Genomic DNA, 25136 nt, shown 5'->3' with positions numbered 1-25136 from the left:
ACTGCCTTAACACAGGCTCTCTGCCTTAAAGAACGGGCAGCTACACACGTACTGAGACTGAGCGAGTACTGTTCTTACTGAAGGTCTCGTCATCATTCTTGTGTTCTTCTCCTGTCATCGGCTATTGCTCTCCGTCTGGGTACAACTAAATGGAAACATCATTCTATTCCTCCCTGGGACAGGGGTGCAAGGCTATTTCTGGAAAAACACTTACGTTCTTACTTCAGTTGCTTTTATGATCCTCTTGTAGGAGGGCATCAGAGTGCAGGCCCACAGACCCTTTTCTAAAATTCTTGGACCTGATGTATTTGGAATTTGACATTTTTTCAGATATGGCATCCGGAGCATAGGTTACACAAAACTTCCGGGGCGGGGTGCGGGGGTGGGGGGAGGCTCTGAGCCAGCACGTCAGAATCACATACGTTAATATTTGTATGGATTTTCACGATAAAGACAAACCACCTCAAGTCAGTCCAGGGCTTTGCCATCAAATGAGTTTTTGTGCCAAATTTGCAAAAGAGCTTCCAGTTTTCTTGGCATTTTGGGTTTTGACATTGAGGGTAAGAGCGTGTAGATCTGTACGAGGTTTTCAAAGAACTAAGATCCAGGATTCCCAAGAGTGGAGACAAATTTACGTTGGTTAAGACAGCAAAATCTGTTGCTGTTTTACAGACAGAGAGTGAGGCCTACAGCACGGAATCTAAGGGGCCTTTCAAGGGGATCTCTCAGACACAGGATTTGACCACGCACAACAGGACTGAAGGTGGGTGGGTTGTTCTTGACCCTGAGCTTCATTCAGTCAAATGACCTTGACATAGTCTGTCCCCCAGAGGGAGCGCTATTGTCCTGGAATCCGAGCCGCCTGGCTGTTCTGCAGGGAAAGGGCCCCTGACTGTTCTGAGACCCACAGGAACATTCCCAGACTAGAATAAAAACCTCAACAAGGCAAGAGGGTTGGAGCCAACTGGCATGCCTACACCATGACTCCATAATAAAGTAATTACACAGTTTGATTTTTTAAGGATATAAAAACCAAAAAAAAAAAAAAAGAAAAAAAAATGAATTGCTTTTTTTTTTTCCTTGATATCGGGGGGAAAAAATTCTTTTTAAAACCCTAGTCTTTGACGTTTGAAAGGTCGCATTTGGAAGATTCTGCTCTGGGTTGTTGTGCTAGGGATCATATAGTAGGGAATGGGTAAGTTGTCCTTGAGATGAGGGGTTGTCGCCAGCGGAGACAATAGGAAGCTAAAGGCTTACTTGGCTTCCAGGGCGAGGGCGATGATGCCCGCAGCCATGGGGGCCGAGGCCGAGGTCCCGGTGTGGTTGTCTGTACAGCGTTGCCTCAGATCTGTGGTAATCTGGAAGACAGCAATGAAACATTTAGGGAGCTGGGGTCAATGTGAGTCACGCGCAAGTCGAAAGAAATTTACTCATGAAAGTGGAACGGAGGGGTGCCGAAACGGTTGTTTTAAATGCCTCGTTTTGCACTCCTGACCATATCACTTCCAGAAGAGTCGCCTGTGTAAATCGGCTTTGCAAAGGGCAGCCTGTGGAAATGGGACTCCGCTTCCGTGAAAACCAGGGTCAGGACTACGGTGAGTCTTTGGCTCGGAACACGGGGGTTATGCGAGTGTCCCCTTAAATTTTACCCCCAAACGCTCGCTTGCCTCACCCCAGACCCAGCTCTAGTTAAGACTAAAGCTCTTTCGTTACCCCAGCACTTTCATAAGCAGGTTATGTTGAACCGACAACCAAACACCGAGTTAGGCACTGGGAGCATAAAGGCACACGATCTGACCCCTGTCCTCCCAGAACTGATGCCTTGGGCGAGCTGCAGGTTTTCTGTTTTGTTTTGTTTTTAATTTTGTTTTTAATGTTTATTTATTTTGAGAGACAGACCATGAGCAGGGAAGGGGCAGAGAGAGAGGGAGACACAGAATCCAAAGCAGGCTCCAGGCTCCGAGCTGGCAGGACAGAGGCCGACACGGGGCTCGAACTCACAAGCCAGGAGATCGTGACCTGGGCCGAAGTCGGACGCTCAACGGACTGAGCCACCCAGGCGCCCCGAGCTGCAGGTTTTAAGCAAAGCCGAGCCCTGTCATGCAAGGAACACTGGTTTAAGACCTCCTCAGAGATTTCACGTGAATACTAAAAACACGGTTGAAGCCCGGGTGCTTGATGGGACAGCACTAAGTGCCTGCCTGTATGTCACAGAAGGAGATTAGCCATTTCTCCATTTTTTTAAAGCAGAATGTGAGACCTAGGTCATTGTTTTCCTCTTGGTTTGAATCCGGTTCACTTGAGCTGTGGCTGAATAACACGTCCACCAGCGAGAGCAGCGGCCCTCAACCTCTGTTTCAGGATCATCTCACTTAAGGGGGAAAAGCGTTAAACTGAGAGTCTCCGCGACAAGACAAATTAAACACTACGAGATACAGATTCTGCAAACCACCGAAATATCTACGATTTAAAAAATCCTCCCTCCCCCACGAGCATCCACTTCTGCCTCCTTGGGTCTCATATCACTCCTGCTGGGAACACACAAGGCTCACGAGATGAGCTGGTGATCTCCTTGCGGTTACTGGAGGACGGGGGTTAAGCTTTCTCTGGATCCAGACAAGGGTATTGCCTGTATTTTACAGACAGGGAAACTGAGGAGGAAGGTCATCAGAAAGGTGTGGCGGGATAAACGCGGCTGAAAACCAAGTCCTGCTTTTCTGAGATCCCCTTCCAGAGGAGGGGGCCGATTGGCTGATTTGGAAAGAAATTTGATCTTCACAGGAAGGAAGTGCCATGTAACTCCTTAGAAATGAGCCCTCCCCTAAATATTTCCTCAGCGTCCCATGCGGATGTCTGGATGGACTATTTAATTATCTAGGATGGCTCTAGACTGACACGCGGGCTGAACTAGCTTCATCCAGGGTCATCGGTTCTCATGGTCTTTTCTTTGTTCCTTTGGACACTGTTAAGGTCGCCAGATGATCCATGCCAACGGGCACGGATACACACAAAGTGGCAGAATGAACAAAAATAATAGAACCATAGAGATGTGGTGGTGGAGGTCTAGACTAGGCAGTCTAGACTCTAGACAGTCTATCTGGCAAGAAGGCGAGGTTTTCTCTCGATTAACAGACTTGATTAACCAGCCACCTCCCAAACCTCCACACCAGTCGCTTAGAGGATGTTTGGGTAAACAGAGCCCTTGCCCACTTCTGCCGAAGAAACTTTCTGGATTTTTTTTTTTATTTTTTTTTTTCAACGTTTTTTTATTTATTTTTGGGACAGAGAGAGACAGAGCATGAACGGGGGAGGGGCAGAGAGAGAGGGAGACACAGAATCGGAAACAGGCTCCAGGCTCTGAGCCATCAGCCCAGAGCCTGACGCAGGGCTCGAACTCACGGACCGCGAGATCGTGACCTGGCTGAAGTTGGACGCTTAACCGACTGCGCCACCCAGGCGCCCCTAAACTTTCTGGATTTTTAATTGTTGACTTTGTTATTGTTTACAAAATGTTTGTTTATTTTGAGAGAGAGCGAGCGAGCGAGTGAAGAGAGGGAGACAGAAAATCCCAAGCAGGCTCCACGCTGGCAGCACAGGGCACGACTTGGGGCTCGAAGTCACGAACCATGAGATCGTGACCTGTGCTAGAACCCAGAGTCGGATGCTTGACTGACTAAGCCGCACAGGCGTCCCTAATTGTTGGCTTTAAAATGTATTTCTTTGGCTTTTTGTTGGGGTAACAGACACATAACACCAATTTACCCTTTTAACAACTTTCAAGTGTCCAGTACAATATTGTTAACTATCTGCAGGCTGCCTTACGACAGATCTCTAGAACGTTATCGTGTATGAATAAAACTCCACCCATTAAACAACTCTCCTTTGTCCCCTCCTCCAAGCCTGTGTTCTACTTTCTGTTTCTATGAGTTTAACTACTCTAGGCACCTCCTATAAATGTAATTACACAGTGTTTGTCTTTTTGCGTGTGCGTGACTGGCGTATCTCACGAAGAATAACGTCCTCGAGTCTCATCCATGTTGTAGTATCTGGCAGGATTTCCTTCGTTTCAGGCTGCACAATATTTCGTTGTATGTATTTGCCGCATTTTATTCATCCATCCATCAGCGGACATCTGGGCGGCTTCCGTCTCTCGGCTATTGTGCCCGTGGGGCTGCAAATATCTCTTCACAATCCTGTTTTCAATTCTTTTGAATGTACAAGGAGAAGTGGGACTGCTGGATCATTGCAAAGGTATTTCTAATTTTTTTTAATGTTTATTTATTTTTGACAGAGAGAGAGGACAGAGGGCGAGCGAGGGAGGGGCAGAGAGACAGGGGGACACAGAGTCCGAAGCAGGCTCCAGGCTCTGAGCTGTCAGCACAGAGCCCGACGCGGGGCTCGAACCCACGAACCGTGAGATCATGACCTGAGCTGAAGTCTGGCTCTTAACCGACTGAGCCACCTAGGTGCCCAGCAAAGGTATTTCTAATTCATTTGAAATCGTGGGTAAATTTGCAGCCTGGTTTATCAAACACCCGGTCAGTAAGTCAAGGCATAAGGACCCCGGAGCAGTCTGTTCCCGAGTCTCCAGACATTCCGTTGTTGAGAGATGGCCCTGTGTTCTGCTCACTTCGCCTCCCCTTCATGGCCACGTTCCTTTGCCAGGTTTTCTTTTTTTTCAATGGCTTGTGCCTGGATTCAAGATTTTTCACGATGTCTTCCCACTTGGCTCATCTTGCTTATTCCTCAGCTGGATCAGACACTTTCGATGCACAGAAACAAATCCAGAATAAACACTCCAAGTGTGTGCAATGCTTTTCGGGCAGATAAAGAACCACCTCCGGCCAACCTCAAACGTGAACAATAAAAGCTTGATGACGTCGGGTCTGCCGTAGGAATATGCCTCATCCGCATACGGTCACCAGGTACGGACATACACGTTGCGGGCTGAAATGAAAAGCTGCTCCGTACTTTTCTACGCAAACACCAACCAAGCGTTAAACGCTCTCGGTGTGGGCAAGCGTGTGGAATATTCCAAGTCGGCGTTGTGCTTTCATTCATTTAGGTTTTGCAATCACCTTAACTAAGTGAAACTTGAGTGGTGAGAGACAGTGAAAAGGGATGGAGCAGGGAGGTGACGGGGAGTAAGGGTAAAAGGAATGGAGAGAAAAGAAACGAAAACAGCCTCACTCCTTCGCATCCCGGCTTTAAGGAGAAATTCCAGCTGGGTCATTTCAAGAGGAAGTGACTGTCAGTGGTGGAAATATTTAGGTGTAAATTACCACAAAGATCTGAGGCAGGGTTTTCGTCATTAAGAGAAGCCAGAGTATCAGGGAATTTTTGTGTCTATCTTTAGAAAGAAAAGGCAAGGACCACCAAGGAGCATGCGATCTTGAAGAAAAATGATGTCCCGAAAACTGGAACCACATGGGGCAACGCCATTAAGCACAACACACGCACGCAAGATCTGACGGTGTGATTTCAAGGAAGCGTGGCGTGGAACAGTAGGCCCACATCACGGAGCAAGGAGTCCAGAGGGTTCTGTATGTGAAAACGGAACAAGAAAGCTCTTTCCGTTTGGACTCCATTTCAAAAACTGTCTCAAAATTGGGTTTCAATCCCGGTGGCCCATCTTGCACACTCCAAGCTCTCTCAGTTCGCTACCCAAATCAGAAACAGAATTTTCCTCCACGGAACTTCTCTGATCGCTCAAGAAAATATCCTTTCTGTCCGTCAGAGTGAGGCAAACAGAAGACGACCCCAGGCCTCGAGCCAGATCAAAGCTGTCCCGGTCAGCAAATTAGATGTTCAGCCTGTCTCATGGATGAGTTGCAGATGGTTTTTTGGACCCCGCCAAGCTAGGGATTGTCATCTTTATTTGGTGCGAAGGGGTGGGTGTTGTTCAGGTCCAGTCACGCTTCCTCCGAGCAGAACCACGACTTTTTCTCATTGTAAGCTCTTATTTCCCATTATTTCACATTTCATTAGTTGGGCTGATTGGGTCTTTTATTCCAGCCTGTTGAGGAAATTCTCCAGGGAATCTCAGTTCTGATTGACTTTGGCCACGAGTGACAAGCCTTAATAGCAGCCCTGCAGTGAAGAGTTTCTATCTCCCTGATATCTCGCGATCTGTTTTATTCTGAAGGTGCCATATTGTCTCCTATCTGGGAAAAGAGCAACCGAACAGATATTTTTGAAACACGAAACGATCCTACTGTCTGTTAGGTTGAATTTGTGTCTGGTGTGGATTTTGATTTGGATCAGAAACGTGCCAGAAAAGCTGTTTCAAACACAGCCATGGGGGGAATAAAGGCAGAAAATAAATCTTCGATGTGTCAGTGAATAAAATAGAAGAAGCCGATTTATTAAGCACAGCAAAATACAAGGGAATTGAGGACCAATTAGTGCTTTCTGTGTTCACCGAAGTCTGGTATCAAATTCAATCATGACTGACGAGCCCACACAGAATTCCAGTCCTGTGTTGCCACGGGAATCTGTAAATGCAAGTGCAAACGCGAGGCTTTGCCTACAAACGTGAGGTTGTTATCACTGGAGGAAGATGCCATCTTAGATGATTTTTGATGCCTCCCAAGTGTCCAGCTTGGTTCTAGGTATAGAGCGGAAGCACAGCATTCATTGGTCAAGTTGAATCACTAACATCAAGCTCCCGTATACTCGTTTTGTTCTATAAACTCCCCCAATTATCAGGAAAGGCTTCAAGGTTGCTCCTTTGTCGCCTCTCCAGATAAAAACTCACATAAGCTCACGAGCAACCTACAAAGGGTATGAGTGTCTATGCGTATATATAGCCCAGGGGCTAAAAGTACAGCTGTTCCTTACAACCACTGTCGCCACCACAGGCTGGACTGCTTCTCAAACGACCGCCTCAAGCAGCTTGCGGCACGTGAGACAACACACAATAGGCGTTTCTGGGTGTGCACGCTCGCGTGTGTGCATACGGCTACGTCGAAACCCACAGGAACTCTGCACGCAAGATACACTATTAACTAAGGAAATGAAGGCTCAGGCTAACCTGCCTAAGGACATGCAGCAGATATTACAGAGCGGGGTAAGCCGTGACAGTTAAATCCTGAAATGGCAGCAAAAGAAAAAAGCTGAGTTATCGGGTAGAGTCATCCGCGAGAGCCAAGGTGGCCCTTCGAGGCCACCACCGGCCATGGCAGCGGACTTGGGCTTGAGATCCAGCCCAAGTCGGCAAGTGGGTATCGACCTTCTCCTGCCGGCCACCATCGAGATCGGAACTTTTCAGGAGCAAATTTCATTTCCTCTTTTTAACATTCTCAAGAGACTGTGTATCAAGCTTCCAAACAAACTAAACACATCTGGATTTGCCAGTCTTCTGCTTGAAAAAGGATGCCGTTTCTCGAGCCAAAAGAAGAAACAGGGAGATGACAGAAATCAACCCCATTGTGAATGGTGACTGTACCTGAATAATGATTTGGGTGGCGGGGGAGGGTGGGGGCGGGGAGCAGGATGTTTCCGTAAGAAGAGAAAATCTGTAGCTGCTTAGGAACATGAAAAGCAATAAGACAATTCCTCCACGTGGAATTGGTCACTCAGTCCAACCTGAGATACCCCGGGGGGGGCAAGTTTATTGGGAACACAAATAAATAACATGACATCAGGAATGGGCTGAGCAGAGCCTATGTACTCTAACCCTTGGCTCACAAGACCCCTCCCAGGAGGAACAGGATCAAGGCCATATTCCAATCTCTAAGACAAATGACCAGAGGAAAAAGGGCAAAGGTTGAATGAGTCCCAAAAGAAGGAGATCATTTAACGATGGGAGGGACTGGGGAGAGAGGGAAGCTTTATTTCCAAATCAGAACTTGGGAGACATTTCAGGAGGCAGTGAAGGGTTTTAGATGGGATCTTTAGTGCTCTCGGACACTAAGAAAGGTAGCACGCACGCCTTTACGGCAAGATTCCTGTGGGCAATTTCAGATGCGAAATACATTATTGCCAAATGCCTTTGCCTTTTACCAACCTACCAGAAGGAGTTTTTCTTAAAGAAACAGAGCATTTCCCCGTCTTCCTGTGGCTGCGTAAACAATCCTTGCCGCTCCCATCCTTCCCAGCGTCTGATAGTGATTTATGCATGCATATTTACTAAGCTCAGGCTCTGGGAAGGAACAAGACAAAATCTTCGACCTCACGTAGTTTCCAATCTACTGCAAAACAGGCAGTCAGTAAGAAAAAGTGTAATACATTAAGCAGCTTTATGGACACGAGGAAGAAAATTGAACAAGATAAAAGGGACTGGGGGAGGGGAACAAGAAAAACCCTCCCTGGGGTGAAATTCATTAGCACAAATGAAGTGCTATCTGGCGGTACCGGGCCTTAACAGAGGACACTTGTGACAAGAGGGAGAGCCCTCGCTTGAACGCCACGCGGAAAGCATATTCTGGACGAGCTCCGGGCTGACACAGGGGACCAGCGACTCGGATTGGCAAAGAGCTTTAGGTTTTTGCAAGAGTACTGATTGTTTTAGGGGATTATCAGGAGGTCTTAGGACGTGAAAATCAAAATAAATCACCGGGAGTGAAAAATAATGGATACCTATGTGTTCTAAAGATACGTATTTTTTTTTTTTTTATCACTAAGAAAAGAACCCCAAACAGGTGAGAGCAGCACCGTGCTTTCAGACAGCCCCATGGTGGGTGTCCTTGAGAAGTCTCCAGAGCGTGACAGATCCTGGTTACAAGATGGCGTCCATCCCCACTTTGGTGGGAATCCAGGCTCTATCACGTACTGCCTAAGTTTCTGTCAACCTTTCAAGCATTAGTTTTCTCATCTGTAAAGTGAGGACGGTTCCTGGTGCTCCTGTGTAGAGTTCTGAGGGTACTATGAGACCATGCATTTAATGCACGCCCAGTACCTGGCACTAATTATCAGGATAAAGAAAAAATGCCATATTTATGGCATGTTACTATAACTGTGAACGTATTACCTATTTGGCACGGAAAAAGCAGCATGCAATATTGTTAATAAAAACGTATTAGTTGATAATGTGGCTTTATAATAATCAGTCATTTCAACTGATTTCTGTTGAGCTTACAGGGGAGTTTCTTACGGTAGTAATCTTGCTATTCTGGACGCTTCATGTGCTGTAATAAGATATAAGACCATTACCGATCTGAATCGATTAAAGCATGAATGAAATACCGAGGTCCACAACTGTACCAACAGCAGTGGTGGGAAACCAAGGGGCAGAGATGTGGCCGATCTGAAACCCAGGGCCAGGTTCTCCTGCTTGCAAAACATTCTGTTGGGGACAAGTCAAATTTATTGAACAAAAGTGCTTTTCCTGAAGCAGAGCGATCCTTCCTCTCTCCTGAATCCTTAGCATCTGCCTGGTTCAAAGCACAACGGGGCTCTACAGACAAGAAATGACAACAGTGCTCTCCTGAAGAAGCCGCAAATGGCACAAGGAAATGAATGGCCCAGGGAGGAGAGCCCCAGAACAAAGGGGGGACAGTCACCACCATTCCTGCAACACTCAATCACAATGCCATTGACAGGAAGTGGGCACCTCTGAGGGCCCACCGGCGTTTGGTTCAAAGCCTGGTAAAGAAAAGGTCCCAGGCACGTCGCAGGATTATTTGTCATTCTGACATCTAGAAGGAAAAGGGGTCAGCTGGACCATAAAAGGCCGGTGTTGTTGCTAACTCTACTCATGTTCAAACTGTTAACACGTTCACGATCAAAGTGCCTTTCTTCGGGGGGTGGGGGGTACAGATTGCAGTGTTGAGGGTCACTGAGCCACTGAGAGATGGGTCTAAGGCTGGAGACTCTAACTTGAAACAGCTCCCAAATTCCTCTGCAGTTTACGGTAATTTGCAGATTCGGGCAATATAAAAGAGATTCTAAGAACGGGATGGAGAAAAATTACTAATAAACTGTTGCTACGAAAATGGGAGAAAGAGATTCAACAGAAGTGAGAAACAAATAGGTTACATATATCAAGGGAGTCAGTAAAGGTTTTGGTATCAGAAGCAGCAGTTAGGGAGAAAGTGTAGTCTATGGCTGAATGAATCCATCCGGTGAACGGATCATTCTGTCCGTCCCTGGGAGAATCCTAAATGATTGCCTGTCGTTGGGGGCGGGGGGTGGTCACAGCATCCACCATAGCATCACAGCATGACGAGGGGCTAGGAAGGTCAAGTCTAGGGAGTAAATCTCACGTAGAGATTTTGAGGTCTGTCCATCTTGCCTTCTCCCATCCAGGACCCAGAAAGCCTTTTCTTCTCCTTTGATATTTTGCCCACCGGGTTGTATATTTCTCTTAAGAAAGGCATTTATGGAACTTCATGGTACCCTCTCCATGGCAATCACCACACAAGGAAAACAGGAGTCGACGGGCATATTCACTTTGAAGCAATGGCAAATTTGCCTTCAGACTCCAGAGGTACAGAAAGAGAACTCTTATTCCAGAGAGTTCCATCAGGATTTTTATGGTGCAGAACTGACGGATGCCACTTAGTTTTAGTGGACCTTGACCGTGAGTTCTGAGAGACAAGCAAATTTGAGAGCAAAAGGGGCACTCCTGGATTATAACATTTTCATAATGAAGGTAAAAAATCACGGAACATCACTTTCCCATTAAGAAAGCCGGGAAACTGTGGTACTTGTCATCTCTGGGTTTTCTCCTTTTATATTTTACTTTGTATTGCAGGGTTATGTTTACTGATGAATGTTGGAGGTGCTTAAAGGTAGATTCATGTACATATTTTTTAACCCAGTTATTGTGGAGGAATTAAGGAAAACTAGGGGCAGAGGGGATATGGATATGGGTAGGCGATTTTTATTTAAATCAATCTGAAAAATGTAACTAAAGAAGGTAGTGAAAAGTAGCTAAGGAATCACACATGAAAATTATATGATAACCAGGATAATCAAGAAGACCCAAATGGATGTGGATGGAGAATTCCACGAAGGGAGTGCTGTGTTTCCTCCCTGTGTAATCAGATGCGACCCAAATTTGCATGAATCTACAAGACCTGAGAGAAGGGTCTTCGCTACATGCTAAAAAATGTCAAGTGAAGCAGCTTAGATTCACTTTAGAGAGACAAATCCTGAGACAGTTTACAAAACTATCATCAAGAAAAGAGCAAAATGCAAAGGTGTTTGAAATTTAGAACCAGAGGCACGGCGCTGGGCACCCCAAAAGTCAGAACTTCCTTGGGCGTCAGTGGTTCAAGGAGTATGCAAAGCCCTTTTTATTTACTTCTTCATCATCTTTGTGATAATAATGCCATAAACCATGCAATATTAAATGCTCACCTTTTACAGATGAGGCTTGTTGAGACAGAAACATTAAGTAATGTGTCTAACGTTACCCAGCTATAGTAAATGGTTCAACAGTGAACAAAACCCAAGCAGGCTGGTCCTGCAACCTGAACTCTCAATCAGTTCTCTGTCTGCACGGAGAGCAGGGCACGCGGGTAAGCGGGCGATCACGTAGGACTTCTGTGCTCTTCATTCAGGCGAGCTGGTGCCTCAGTAGTAGAAAAGCACCTTTTGATCGGTTTAGTTCCCACGGAATTAGTCAGACCCACTTTGAAACCGAAGCACTGAAGGTAAGTTTCAAAGGCAGTATGGGGACAGAGGGATAAGGCAAGTAGGCTGAGTGTCGGAACTGGTCTCTTCTCTACCACTAACTCGCAAGGCCCAAGTGGACTGCTCATTTGTCTTCAATAAAACTAAAGCTTACTCATGTCTAAGACCACATCAAATGCTGGAACCGAATGGCCCAGATAAGCACTTCCAATAACAGAATGACGAAACTTACAAATATGTGTATTGCGTCAGCAGCTAATTTCCATATATTACTTGCCTATTTCCATGAATTACTTTTGCGTATAAGTTTATGGTTCTTCCTTTGTATTTCTTTTTTTTAATTTTTTACGTTTATTTAGAGAGAGAGACAGAGAGACGCAGAATGTGAGCAGGGGAGGGACAGAGAGAGAGGGAGACACAGAATCCGAAGCAGGCTCCAGGCTCTGAGCTGTCAGCACAGAGCCCGACGCGGGGCTCGAACTCATGAACCGTGGGATCATGACCTGAGCCAAAGTCAGACGCTTAACCGACTGAGCCACCCAGGCGCCCCTTTCCTCTGTATTTCGTAGTGAAAGATAAATGAATAAATCATGACATGCAAATGCCACGTACTATTTTCTTATCGTAAGACTCTCCACTGCTGTAGGTGGTGGCCAGTGTGGACGAACACTCTTCCAGGTACCAAGGCTTCTTCCCACTCTCAGCTGTGCTGCTGATGGAGATTGTGTAGATGCTGTTGGTGTAGCCGTCACAGGAACAGTGGTCTTTGCTCCTTCCACCATTTCCTGAGGCCCAGACAAAAACAGAGCCGAGGCCTCTCCGCCCCTGTTCGCAAACAGAAAAAGTTACATGATGGAAAATACAGATCACAGGCTCTACATGGAGAGAAGGTCAAAATCAACAGGCACCATCAAATATCTGCAGGAGGGCTGTGATACTCTTTTCATAATATGCTGGATTTAAGCTGTTTCTTGAGGTGAGAGGAGCTGCTTTTGGGAACTAAAATAATGTGTATGTAATGTCTAGCTTGGTGACTGACTACAGAGAATAATCCTGTATTGCTTATTTGAAAGTTGCTAAGAGGGAAGATCTTAAAAGTTCTCATTACTAGGACAAAAAAAAAAAATGTAGCCATGCCTGGTGAGGGATGTTAACGAGACTCACTGTGGTGCTCATTTTACAATATATACACACATCAAAGCATTATTTTGTACACTTGAAACTAATACAATGTTATAGGTCAATTACACCCCTGGTGCAGCCACTCTGGAAAACAGTACGGAGTTTCCTCAAACAATTAACAATAGAGTTATACTATGACCCAGCAACTGCGCTACTAGGTATTTATCCAAAGGATACAGAAATGCTGGTTCGAAGGGGCACATGCACCCCCATGTTTATAGCAGCACTATCGACAATAGCCAAAGTATGGAAAGAGCCCAAATGTCCAGCGACTGACGAATGGATAAAGATGTGGTATATACGTCCAATGGAATATTACTTGGGGATCAAAAAGAATGAAATCTTGTCATTGGCAACAACACGGATGGAAACTAGAATGTATTACGCTAAGCAAAATAAGTCAGTCAGAGAAAGATAAATACCATATGATCTCATTCATATGTGGAATGCAAGATACAAAACAGATGAACATGGGGGAAGGGAAGGAAAGGAAAAATAAGATACAAACAGAGAGGGAGACAAATCATAAGAGGCTCCTGAACACAGAGAACAAACTGAGGGCTGGTGGAGGGGAGGTGGTGGGGGGTTGAGCTAAATGGGGGATGGGCATTAAGGAGGGCACTTGTTAGGATGAGCACCGGGTGTTCTATGTAAGTGATGAATCACTAAATCCTACCCCTGAAACTTTTAGGACACTATATGTTAACTGACTTGGATTTAAATTGAAATAAATAAAATAAAATAATCCGTTTCACGTGATACACTCACAGACGTAACAAGAGCACCAGTGATGACAATAACACGGCTAACGTTCATTAGGTACCCACCACGGACCAGGCACATTTATAATTGTTTTACGTGAATCAGACCGAACTCTTCGAACAACACCGTGAGAATGGTACAATCTTCGTCCCCATTGGATAGATGAAGAATTGAGCTACAGAAGTTAAGAAATGTTCCCAAGGTCAGGAAGCGAAGGGACAAAATTGGCACCCAAAGAGCCAGACCCCAGAGTTGGACTACTGTTAGTCGTAACTACCACAGACATGTAATAGTGCTATACATCTTCACCCACGTGAAACGGGTGCCATTATGCTCCCTCAGTTGACATCCGAGCGATATGACGTGTGAAGAAGTTTTGTATGTACCCTGAGATCACGTCGCCAGTGAGCAGCAGAATTAGGGACTATGTGCCTTCCAGAGCTGTGCCTCCCCTATGTACGGCATGGGCGTTAATTATGAAGGGTGTTAACGCATACTACCAGAAATAAAAGAACTCCAAGGTTAAGAATGTTTGGAAAGTCTAAGTTAAGCAAAATAAAACAGGTTCCCCTATTGCAGAACTTAGTAAGTGATCATCCATTGCGAAACTCTAAGGGGGGGTGGAAACAATCTGATGTTTTTTCCAAATATATTTGCTTGTAGATACCTTTCGTCAACCAGATCCATGAATTCTTTCTTACAAGGCTAGGAGATAGGGTTACATTCTTTAGGCCAAAACTTGGCATGTACTTGAAGACTTTCCTAAGGTTGTGAAATAAATAAAGAGAAGAACCAAAGTAGAACATAGATGTACCGAAGCATAATGGCGATTTGGTTCCATAAGGGGAGATCTTCAGAAGAAGAGGCAGAAATAAGCCAAAGTGAAGAGCAGTTCTCTGAACTGTCAGAGCTGAATCCCTCAGAAATTTTACCTTTTTAAAACTAGAAGGTACACTGGTGGACACAGAGGCCAAGTCTGTCATTTGGTCATGAGAGAGTGGTAACCAAAGTCACATAGCTGTTGACGGCTGAACCTCTTCCTTGCTTCGAGGCCCTAGCTTTTATGGTCTCAGGTGGAGGGAAAGTATTTGGGCTGCTATTTTGGAATTTCTGGTAAAAGAGCCAAGGAAAGAGAGACGACGGAGAATTTGAAATATCCTTGATAAACTGTCTGTGACCTTGAAACCTCAAGGAACAGAATATTTATGACATGACTTGACTGACCTGCACATAGATTTCTTTTTGTCCTTCAGTGTGGAAAAATGCAATATGAGCAGACAGGAATGGGAAATATTCATGAAGAGAGAGGGAGAGAAAGTTCTGGATGCTCCTGCCACAGGACAGCTGGGTCTGGTTTATCAACTTTCAGTTTCCCATCAAAATATTCATCAAATGTACAGAAGGAGACAAAAAGCACCAAGCCATCATAAACGAAGGATTTTGTTCAATGCTTGGAAAATCTCCAGAAGGAATTAACTCCTCACTATGGTGTAGATGGCCAGGTTGAGAAACCCCGGTGCCTCATCTCCTTACCTCAGAGACAGAACATCATAGCCAGAGAAGGAAGGGTCAAATTCATCATCAATACGTGCCCTCTCTCTAACTGAGAGGCTGTGCTGTGGCGAAAAGCACGATTACATTGGAGCTTTATCTGACAGGTCAACAGAACACATGACGTAATGCCAAAACACTCCCGGTTTAAATACCACTGTAACCGATAATAGATTAAGAACCACAAAACTATGAAAAGGCACATATAGCACAATCACATTTGGATACCTGTATAAAATTATGACTGTGTGCCTATGATGCACACAGAAATGCAATGAAAAGGTCTTTAAAAACGTACTTGATTTTCTAAAATGTTTAGTTATTTATTTTTGAGATAGAGCACAAGCCGGGAGCAAGAGACAGAGAGGGAGACAAAGAATCTGAAGCAGGTTCCAGGCTCTTAGCTGTCGGCACAGAGCCCAAGGCGGGGCTCGAACTCACAAACCATGAGATCATGACGTGAGCTGAAGTCGGTCGTTCAACCGACTGAACCACCCAGGCGCCGCCCAAACTTGTTTGATTGAAAAAAAAAAAAAATTTAACAAGAAAATATTTAGCAGGTATTTTTCTGTTCACAATGTAATTACAAATGGAGGATACAAAATGATATAATACGATCTCAGTTTAAAAAAATGTACGTGTGTGTGTATGTGTGTGTGTGTGTGTGCAGATGCGTGTGCATGTGTAAAGAAGTTAATGTTTATAAATTTATATGCATACAGCTGCCATAAAGTGATAATGTAACAGAACTTATTCTGTTTGGTAAGAATAGGAAAGAGTTTTCTTTTTCACACCATCCTTCCATGACCATGTAGGATTTTTATAAATAGAAACAAACACACTTATTTCCCTCTTAATGTTTTCCACATTAAGAGGGAAAACACAGGGCCAATTCTTTTTTTTTTTTTTTTAAGTTTATTTATTTATTTTTGAGAGAGAGAAAGAGAGAGCGAGCACAAGCGGGACAGACAGAGAGAAGGAGAGACAGAATCCCAAGCAGGTTCCATGCTATCAGCAGAGAGCCCGGTGTGAGGCTCGAACCCACGAACTATGAGATCATGGCCTGAGCAGAAACCAAGAGTCGGACGCTCAACTGACTGCACCACCCCGGCACCCCTCAGAGGGCCAGTTCTTAAGAGGTAATTTTTATTTTATGAGCAAGAGGGGTTTTACGCACCATGCACTAAAAACAATAGAGGCTAACATTTGTAGAAACTTACTATGCACCAAACATCGTACAAACGTTATTCTGTGTAATTCAAATCCATATCACCATTTTACAGATGGTCAGACTGGGGCTCAGAAATGCTCATGAATGCCAGAGCCAGAGCTTGAAATCCAAGTGGAGCTAAAGCCTGTGCCCTTAACCCTTAACAACAATCTTCTTTGGGGCAAAGAGAAGGCTAGTGGTTGCTGTAGTGTTTTTAGCCAAGTCTCCAGTGTCTTTACTGAAGTTTGGCAGTAGAACCAATGACAGACCAGTCTCCAGATTCTCTCCAGACTTGGTAGCAGCAGGATTCAAACGAGAAGGAAAGGATGCATACATGGTCCTGAGCATTCTCAGGGGGAAGAACATAGGTTCAGATGCAAAACTGCACCCAGAAATCCCCACCTGACCAGGACTCCCTTGGAAGTAGGACCCCAAGTCATTCTATTATGGCAGCGTCTAGAGGTGACACCACTGTGAAGGAGCGATGATGTATCATGGAGTCCTTTGGAGATCCTCTTGGTTTCTAGAACAGTGGTTTGCCCCGGCTCTGGAAATGTGCCTTCCAGACAGAGGTGACATCCTTCCATCAAGCATAATTTGAAGGAATCATGTTACCGTTGGGCGTGGTGAAGGGAAACTTCAAAGGACAGTATGAGGTCAATAATGACCCCTAACCCCCTCATGAAGGAAGGAAGCTGAGGAGTGGGGGGTCACTGGAACTGGAAACAGAGGGGCTAGTAGAAGTTGAGAACTGATCGGGGACATGCCAACCCATGTTGGTCCTGCACAGAAGGGGGTCAAGGGAATATGTACTGAGACCCCAGTCTCTTTCTCCTTCTCTCCCATTTCTTGCCAGTGTATCCTACTGGCTGACCCCCACCAGAAGCCGGCGGAACTGGGAGCGCATACAGATCAGTACCCCTGAGCACGGAGCTTATGGACAGAAGGGGAAAGGGATCTGGAGAATCTCACGGGAGACATGTGGTGTTGCCCCCAAGATGTGTTATGGAATGAGTTGTGTCCTCTCCCCTTCAAATTCATATGCTGATGCCTCAACCCCCCAATAGGACTGTATTTAAAGATAAGGCCTTTGAAGAGGGTAATCAAGAATAAATGAGGTCACAATGGTGGCACCCTCATCTGACAGGACCGGTGTCCTTATAGGGAAAGAAAGAAGCCAGGAGCGTGTGCACAGAGGCTAGGTTGTGTGAAGGCTGTCTGTAAGCTACGGAGGGAGGTGTCACCGGAACCCCAACTCTGCTGGCACCTTGATCATGGACTTCCAGACTTCTCGCCTCCAGACTTCAAGAAAACACATCTCTGTTGTTAAGCCCCCCAGTCTGTGGTATTCGAGTATGGCAGCCTGAGCTGATGAATCCAACGTGAGGAGATAAAGGGTGGCCTGCCCCCCCACGGAGGTGACAGAACAAAGAGATGCTGATACCCACACTATCCACGAGGCCTTGTGACTTTTCTGCACGTGTGTTCAAAAGCGTGTGTTTAAAAGCACGTGTGATTAAAGCCCCAGAAATAAACGGACTAAATCGGTGAGCTGAAAATGCCATACAGACCTGCGCTAAAGATCTATGGGGTTAATCTGAAACAATTAGCAATTCAGAGATTTATTTACTACAGATGCATGGCACGTTTCATCAGTGTGCAATCGTCAGAAAACCAAAACATATGTGGTAAAAGAAGATCTGGACGTTTCTCCAAAAACTCAGAGTAATTTAAGAATTAAATTTTAATGTGGGATGTAGGGGGAAGGGCAGGTGCCCAGAATAGCATAAAGAGAAAAGCATTTTGAGACAACGTATTTCCCCCAAAGTGTAGGAAATAAACATTTTCTAGTTTGGTAAAGTACTGTGATTCGCACTGGTCATATTTAAATATGGCTTGGGATGAAAAAAAAGAAAAAAAAAAAGTCCTCCACTTCAACTGAGTGCTAAGTTAAAAGTTAGCAAACTCACGGCAAAGTGTTTCGTGAAATCCACATTAGACCCACGAGACCGAACGCTATTCTTTTTCATCGTGTGTTTAATTGTGCATGCGTTCCTTCTCGTGTAGGCCCTACAAAAAGCAATTTATAATACCACATAATTTTATTAGTAAAGGCTAGAGAGGACCTGGATTTTCCTGTGGTTCAGGAGGTCAGAAAAGGCTACTTTACGCGGCATTATCAATGAAACCCTAGCCCCCAAGCCAGGTTTTGAAAGCTAGAGAGTTTGATGGAACCAAACTTCTTTCTTTAAAAGGGCGTGATCATCGTTCAGCCAATACAGGCAGGTTTTCTTTGGTATTTTAATATTATTTTCTTCTCCCACATCGCTTAGAAAGGATTCTTAAAGGGGAATGAGTAAGTGACCAGAGACTTCCACATACCAAAAAAAAAAAAAAAAAAAAAAAATGTGGCCGGACACCATACTTGTGCTTTCACAAATATGAGTTAATTCAGAGCAATACCATTAAGTGAGATGCGTACTTTGCAGATTAGGAAACCGAGTACCACTAAGTACCAGGCGAGCCATCACATAACAAGGATGTGGTGGATGCGGGGAATGGAGGTCCCGACAAGTCTGATCAGAATGCACGTGTCTATGTGTGTCAACAGGAAGAGGCAGGCCAATGGAACGCATGATGTTTCGGATGAGACACGTTCCTTTGCCTGCAATGTCTTCCAAGCGTCGCCCGCACACCCCGTTACCAAAGTCCGTCACCGCTCTGCTCTCAGTGACAAAAGACCACCACCCGCCGCGGAAGCTCTTCCACACCGGGATCACAGATAAAGGGGCTTCAGGCCGGAAGAGGGTGGGCAAAGAAAGGATACCCACAACGATTTAGTAGCTGAGATATGAAGAAGGAATGGCTTCTCTCTCTCTCTTTTTTAACAAAGTCGATCATCTTTTTCACAAAATCAGTCTTGTTCCTTAACGAAGCAGGTTCATTGACAGAAACAGGTCTAGTCTGGAAACGTGACGTAAAGGCAAAATGACAACAGCACACTTGTGGAAGGTATCTGTGGTGGTCACACAAACTGTCCCAGAATTCTAAAATACGTATTGCTTGTTGAAGCAAGAGTTAACGACCCTCTGAATCGTGATCGTTAGTAGCAGATACTTCACGTGGAAGCGAAAGCTTCTTAAAAGCGACCTAAGAAGTAATCCAAGAAATACAATCCGTAATTGAGAACAAATCAGGAACAGGGGGTCACACAGCTTCCAATGCCTTGGAGACAACCCTGGCGAAGCTCAGTGCCGCAGAATCTTCTTTGCGAATGCGCCAAGGGAATGCAGTCATGATACAGATGTCAATAAGACGTCTTTGGGACAGACTAAAGCCTACGACTGTCTCTTCAATCCGTTCATGAAGGCAAGACTGGGACTGGGGTGGGAACATTAATCACAGCTGACCCTTGAACAACACAGGGTTGACGTGCACACAGATCCACTCATAGGTGAATTTTTTCTAAATAAATACAGTACAGGAGCGTAAACGTACCTGCTCTTCCTTAGGATTCTCTTAATAACATTTTTTCTCTCTAGCTTACGTGGTTGTAAGAAGACAGTATATAATACACATAACACACAAAATTGGTGTTAATCGACTGTGTTAATGGTTAAGACTTCCGGTCAAGTAGTTAAGTGCTGGGGGGAATCAAAAGTTACACATGGATTTTTCACTGTGCGGGGGATGGGAGGGAGGGGTCAGTGTCCCTAATCTCCATGTTGGTCAAGGGTCAGCTGTATCTGAGACTTATTTGGACCCAGGGAATAACGTGGGCCACTTCACACCAAAACATAAGAGAATCGAATAAGACAGATAATGAGATGTTCTTAATGAGTCAAAGGAAATACGCCCTCTGAGGGTTAGGAATCTGGAAGTTAAGTGCTGCTTTGTCAGAAACAATCCCATGCCCAAGTGCTAACTTTGTCGGGCCACTACTGTGGTATCTTCCCTCACCCAGAAAATAAGCACGTGCAACCCGTATTTTTTATGATCTACTCAAGCCACGAGTCACAGTGCCTGATGTAAAGAGTATACAGGTTTCACTTGATTCTGCTTCTGCTCTCAGAATAATTATTAAAATTTTGTCTTCAGGGGCGCCTGGGTGGCTCAGTCGGTTGAGCACCCGACTTCGACTCAGGTCACGATCTCACACTCATGGGTTCGAGCCCCACGTCAGGCTCTGCGCTGACAGTTCGGAGCCTGGAGCCTTGCTTCGAATTCGGTCTCCCTCTCTCTCTGCGCCTCCCCCACTCACACTCTGTCTCTCTCTCTCTCTCTCTCTCAAAATAAATAAATAATAAAATGTTTTTCTAAATTTTGTTTTCAATATTTATTTTTCAGAGACAGAGACAGAGTACAAGGGAGAGAGGGGCAGAGAGAGGGAGACACAGAATCCCAAGCAGGCTCCAGGCTCCGAGCTGTCAGCGCAGAGCCTGACGCGGGGCTCGAACTCATCAGCTGTGAGATCATGATCTGAGCCAAAGCCAGACACTCAACTGATTGAGCCACCCATACTTATTGTGCTCTAAGAATTACTAAGTTAAACAGAAGAACTACTTTAAGTATTTAAAAACCAAACTGGGGCGCCTGGGTGGCTCAGTCGGTGAAGCGTCCAACTTGGGCTCAGGTCATGATCTCGCAGTTCGCGAGCTCAAGCCCCGCGTCGGGGCTCTGTGCGGACACCTCGGAGCCTGGAGCCTGCTTGGGATTCTGTGTCTCCCTCTCTCTCTCTGCCCCTCCCCTGCTCACACTCTGTCTCTCAAAAATAAATACACATTTAAAAAACTTTCAGAAGTCGTTGTTAACTATGACTTATTTGGTCATCTGAATGCAGCCAACAGCTCACTAGTTCTACTTGTTTGCAAGTAAAAATTCTAGGATTGAATATGGTTCCCAATGCTTCCCCAAGATGATTTCAACAGATAGCGGACAAACAAAAGTGTCCTCCACCAACACCTGCTGAGGTCCCGTTTTCCTTCGGCCCCCGCCCCGGTGCTCTTCTTGATCTTTCCATACCTGCCTTAGCATGCCTGCTCCCACAGCTGCCATGTAGCCCGAAATCGAATTTGGAGGAAGGACTGGCAAAAGATCCACAGACTGACCTCACAAAACATACTCCATCGGAGTGTCTCCACCATTCTTATTCTGTGCTACTTACCCTGTCCCAGCAAGTTCGATAATTGACAAGGACTGAAAAAGCAAACGTACTCAAAGCGGGGCCAAGAAGGCTTTTGTGAATGGTTAGCGCGTTCGTCCCGTTTTCGTCTTCCTACGTTTTCTTGTGTGATAGGACTTCAGTCCCTCTTCTCCTCTATCTCGACCTCACACATCTTTTCTGCCCCACATCAGGCTTTCTCTATCCTGATTTGCTGTGTATACGATAGATGACTAAGCCCTGTAGGTTAAGAATTTTTTTTTGACGTTCTGTTGACTTCTTAATAAAATAGTGACCATATGCGATGCAGTTATCAGCGATCGTATTAATTTGACCGCGCGCAAATGAAAATCCATTTTATATGCTTCCCGAGCATACCGAATGCAGTCAACTTCCTTTTACAAAGGAATAGAGAATCTGACGTATGATTGTGGAATCAACTATGGGTGACGATAGTGGCGGGCATTTCTGGTGAAATGATAAACACATTTATAACTTGTAACCTACATGTGGGGTCTTTTCACAACATTGTTCATGTTCTAGTACCGGCGTGAGGAGCATCCGCTCAATTCAGAAAACCTAAAATTGACGTTAGCTCGCTTTTCTAAAAGGAGTTTTGGAATAAACGGTCAAAACTAGCATAAAGAACAATATATACGATGGAACACTACCTGGCAATGAGAAAGAATGAAATCATGCCATTTGCAGCAACGTGGATGGAACTGGAAGGTATTATGCTGAGTGAAGCAAGTCAGTCAGAGAAAGACAGATACCCCATGTTTTCACTCAGATGTGGATCTTGAGAAACTTAACAGAAGAAGCAGAAGGGGGAGGGGAAGGGGAAAAAATAGTTACAAAGAGAGGGAGGGAGGCAAACCACAAGAGACTCTTAAATACAGAGAACAAACTGAGGGTGGATGGGAGGGGTGGGGGAGAGGGGAAAATGGGTGATGGGCATTGAGGAGGGCACTTGTTGGGATGAGCACTGGGTGCTGTATGGAAGCGATGAACCACGGGAATCTGCCCCAAAAACCAAGAGCACACTTTACACACTGTATGTTAGCCAATTGGGCAATAAATTATATTAACAAAAGAACAATCAATTCTGCAAATTCCGAACTCCCCCAGACTCAAGGTTCCTGATAAAAGGCTACTTTTATATTTACTGTGTGAATACACAAAGGGGGAAAAAAAAATGACTTGCTTACCCACCATGTCTGCCAGAATATAAACTCAGTAGAACACGAACGTACTAAAGGCTTGGGAGAATCAATCCCGTCACGGAGCTGTCCATCTTCAGAAGGGCTGATACTGAGGGTTGGTACCCATCACCCAGCTTCTTACACTTTCTCACCAAAGTGCACCACCCGTGTGACCCTTGGCTCATAACAACCGTATTCCAACACTGAAGATTGCTTTCACTTTGTTTACTTGTACAGTATAAGTGGAAGAAGAAAATCAGTCTTTCATGGAGACAAGGTAGAAGAATACCCAGGAGGCACTAAAACCCAGGTGTGTTTACTAATGGAAATAAATATGCTTTCAGGCAAAGGATTTCATTCCTATTAATTAACCTTTAGATATTCTGTACATTTGGGAACTTCAAAATGAATAATGAAAATGTGGAGCTGAGTAAAAAAAAAAAAAGTTAGAGAGGGAGGGAGCCAAACCATAAGAGACTCTTAAAAACTGAGAACAATCGGGGCGCCTGGGTGGCTCAGACGGTTAAAGCGTCCGACTTCAGCTCAGGTCACGATCTCGCGGTCCGCGAGTTCGAGCCCCGCGTCGGGCTCTGGGCTGACGGCTCGGAGCCTGGAGCCTGCTTCCGATTCTGTGTCTCCCTCTCTCTCTGCCCCTGCCCCGTTCATGCTCTGTCTCTCTCTGTCTCAAAAATAAATAAAATGTTAAAAAAAAAATTAAAAAAGAAAAAACTGAGAACAATCTGAGGGTTGATGGGGGGTGGGAGGGAGGGGAGGGTGGGTGTTGAGGAGGGCACCTACTGGGATGAGCACCCGGTGTCGTATGGAAACCAATTTGACAATAAATTTCATGTTAAAAAAAAGAAAAAAGAAAAAGAAAAGAAATAATGGCGAATAACACGCTATGGATATTACTTAAAGCTGGACACGTCAGATGTTCGTACGTTGACAATTTAAATTCCTCCATCAGGAAACTAAGGAAATGAAGTTTGCAGAGCCAATGAGTGGCAGAATCTGGAACCAGATGGGTCCGTTCCCACCTCGGCTGAAATGCTGATCCCCACTGCCTAGTACTGCCAGTGCGTGTTCCTAAAAGTACGCAACTACATGGTTTAGGGAAACCTGGTTAACAGCAGTGGATTGGACAAAACAAAAATACAAAAACACTTTCTCTTCCTGCCCTATCTTATTTGCCAAATCAACAATTTCCAAATAATTGTCTGCTTTTTTAAAAAGTCTGTTTATTGGGGGGGGGCCCACAGAGGGAGAGAGAGAGAGAGAGAATCCCAGCACCGTCAGTGGGAGGAACCCAATGCAGGGCTTGAACTCACAAACCCAAGAGGTCATGACCTGAGCTGAAATCAAGAGTCGGGCGCTTCACTGACTGGGTCACCCAAGCACCCCAATTGTCTGCTTTTGATGCTCTCTCTGGAGTCAATTCATATTGGTCAATCCTCCCATTTTTTCTCAGACCTTGTCTTCCGCATCTGACTCACTGAAGCCTCAGCCAACTCGGGTTGTTATTTACTTCTGGTCACTCCCACAGCCTCCAAATTTTGAGCCCTAGTCGAGCTGTTTTCCCAGGGTCCCCAACAACACTGGCGGGGAGGACGGGCATGCAAATGAGGTTTCTCAATTCCTCACTGCAAGCAGCTAAAAAATATAAATATATGCAAATCTTACATGCTCTCTGAAGTTATCACAATCAATAATTAACATCACCAACCTAGCCATTCTGGGTACATACACCGTCCCAGCATTCCCATTGTGGGGAGAAAAAGAAGACATACGTGAGAAAAGTTTCTACATCTTGGATCATCCCAGGGCAAAGGCAAAATCATGCTCAGGATTGTTTCAGGAGAGACAGGTTTATGAAACGGAGAAGGACATTTTCAATATTAACGTTAATTGCCTATTATGAAACTGCCCAGAAAGATAACACACCTTTAAATTGCTATTGAAGGGGTAAAATTCGAAAGATTCCTTTCACAGAGAATAAAACCATTTACTATCAATAGGAATATGAAAGGAATTTATTGAAAACGTTTGGAAAGGCATTTGGAAAGGACAGAAGGATATTCCAGCAATAACGAAAGGTTTAGACTCTTCTCTATGTTAGGTTACAGAATGCCTCACCATGGTGCACTGGTCCCAACTGTCAGCTCAACTCTGACAGAGCAAGCAAGCTGTTCCTGTCTAAAGCCCACCATACGGTTTGAATGTCATAGGCCTCTCCTCCACGAAATAACCACCTTGATCTTTTGTGGAGCAGCCCGTAACATTTCCGAAAGGGAGAAAATCAGCCCTTTACGGTTTCTTCCCATAAACACGATGTCGATTTCAATGAAAGCAAATCACTCTTCTGAAAAAAAAAAATTACAGCTGATATTAAGCTTCTATAGTTTACAAGATTCTGCAGTGGATACTCTGGGGTCCTTAAAGATGCATCAAAGGGGCCCTTCTGCTGAAGAGAAGACAAGAGGGAGGTCTG

General features: G+C 45.0%; 1 protein-coding gene across 3 annotated transcripts in view; it reads right to left on the bottom strand.

The window, feature by feature from the left end:
- The window catches only part of PCSK5 (proprotein convertase subtilisin/kexin type 5), a 447842-nt gene that overhangs the window by 240751 nt on the left and 181955 nt on the right, over positions 1–25136 (bottom strand). For all 3 annotated transcript variants that reach the window (XM_042963381.1, XM_042963382.1, XM_042963383.1), the window contains exons 8-9: positions 12193–12405; positions 1258–1358 (exon numbers count right to left, since the gene is read on the bottom strand). In XM_042963381.1, coding sequence (XP_042819315.1) covers positions 1258–1358; positions 12193–12405 — 314 coding nt within the window. The remainder of the gene's footprint in view (positions 1–1257; positions 1359–12192; positions 12406–25136) is intronic.

The sequence above is a fragment of the Panthera tigris genome, chromosome D4, assembly GCF_018350195.1.
Source record: "Panthera tigris isolate Pti1 chromosome D4, P.tigris_Pti1_mat1.1, whole genome shotgun sequence".
Lineage (NCBI taxonomy): Eukaryota > Metazoa > Chordata > Mammalia > Carnivora > Felidae > Panthera > Panthera tigris.
Note: the sequence above shows the minus strand (reverse complement) of the source record. Positions and strands in the feature narration are given on the sequence as shown.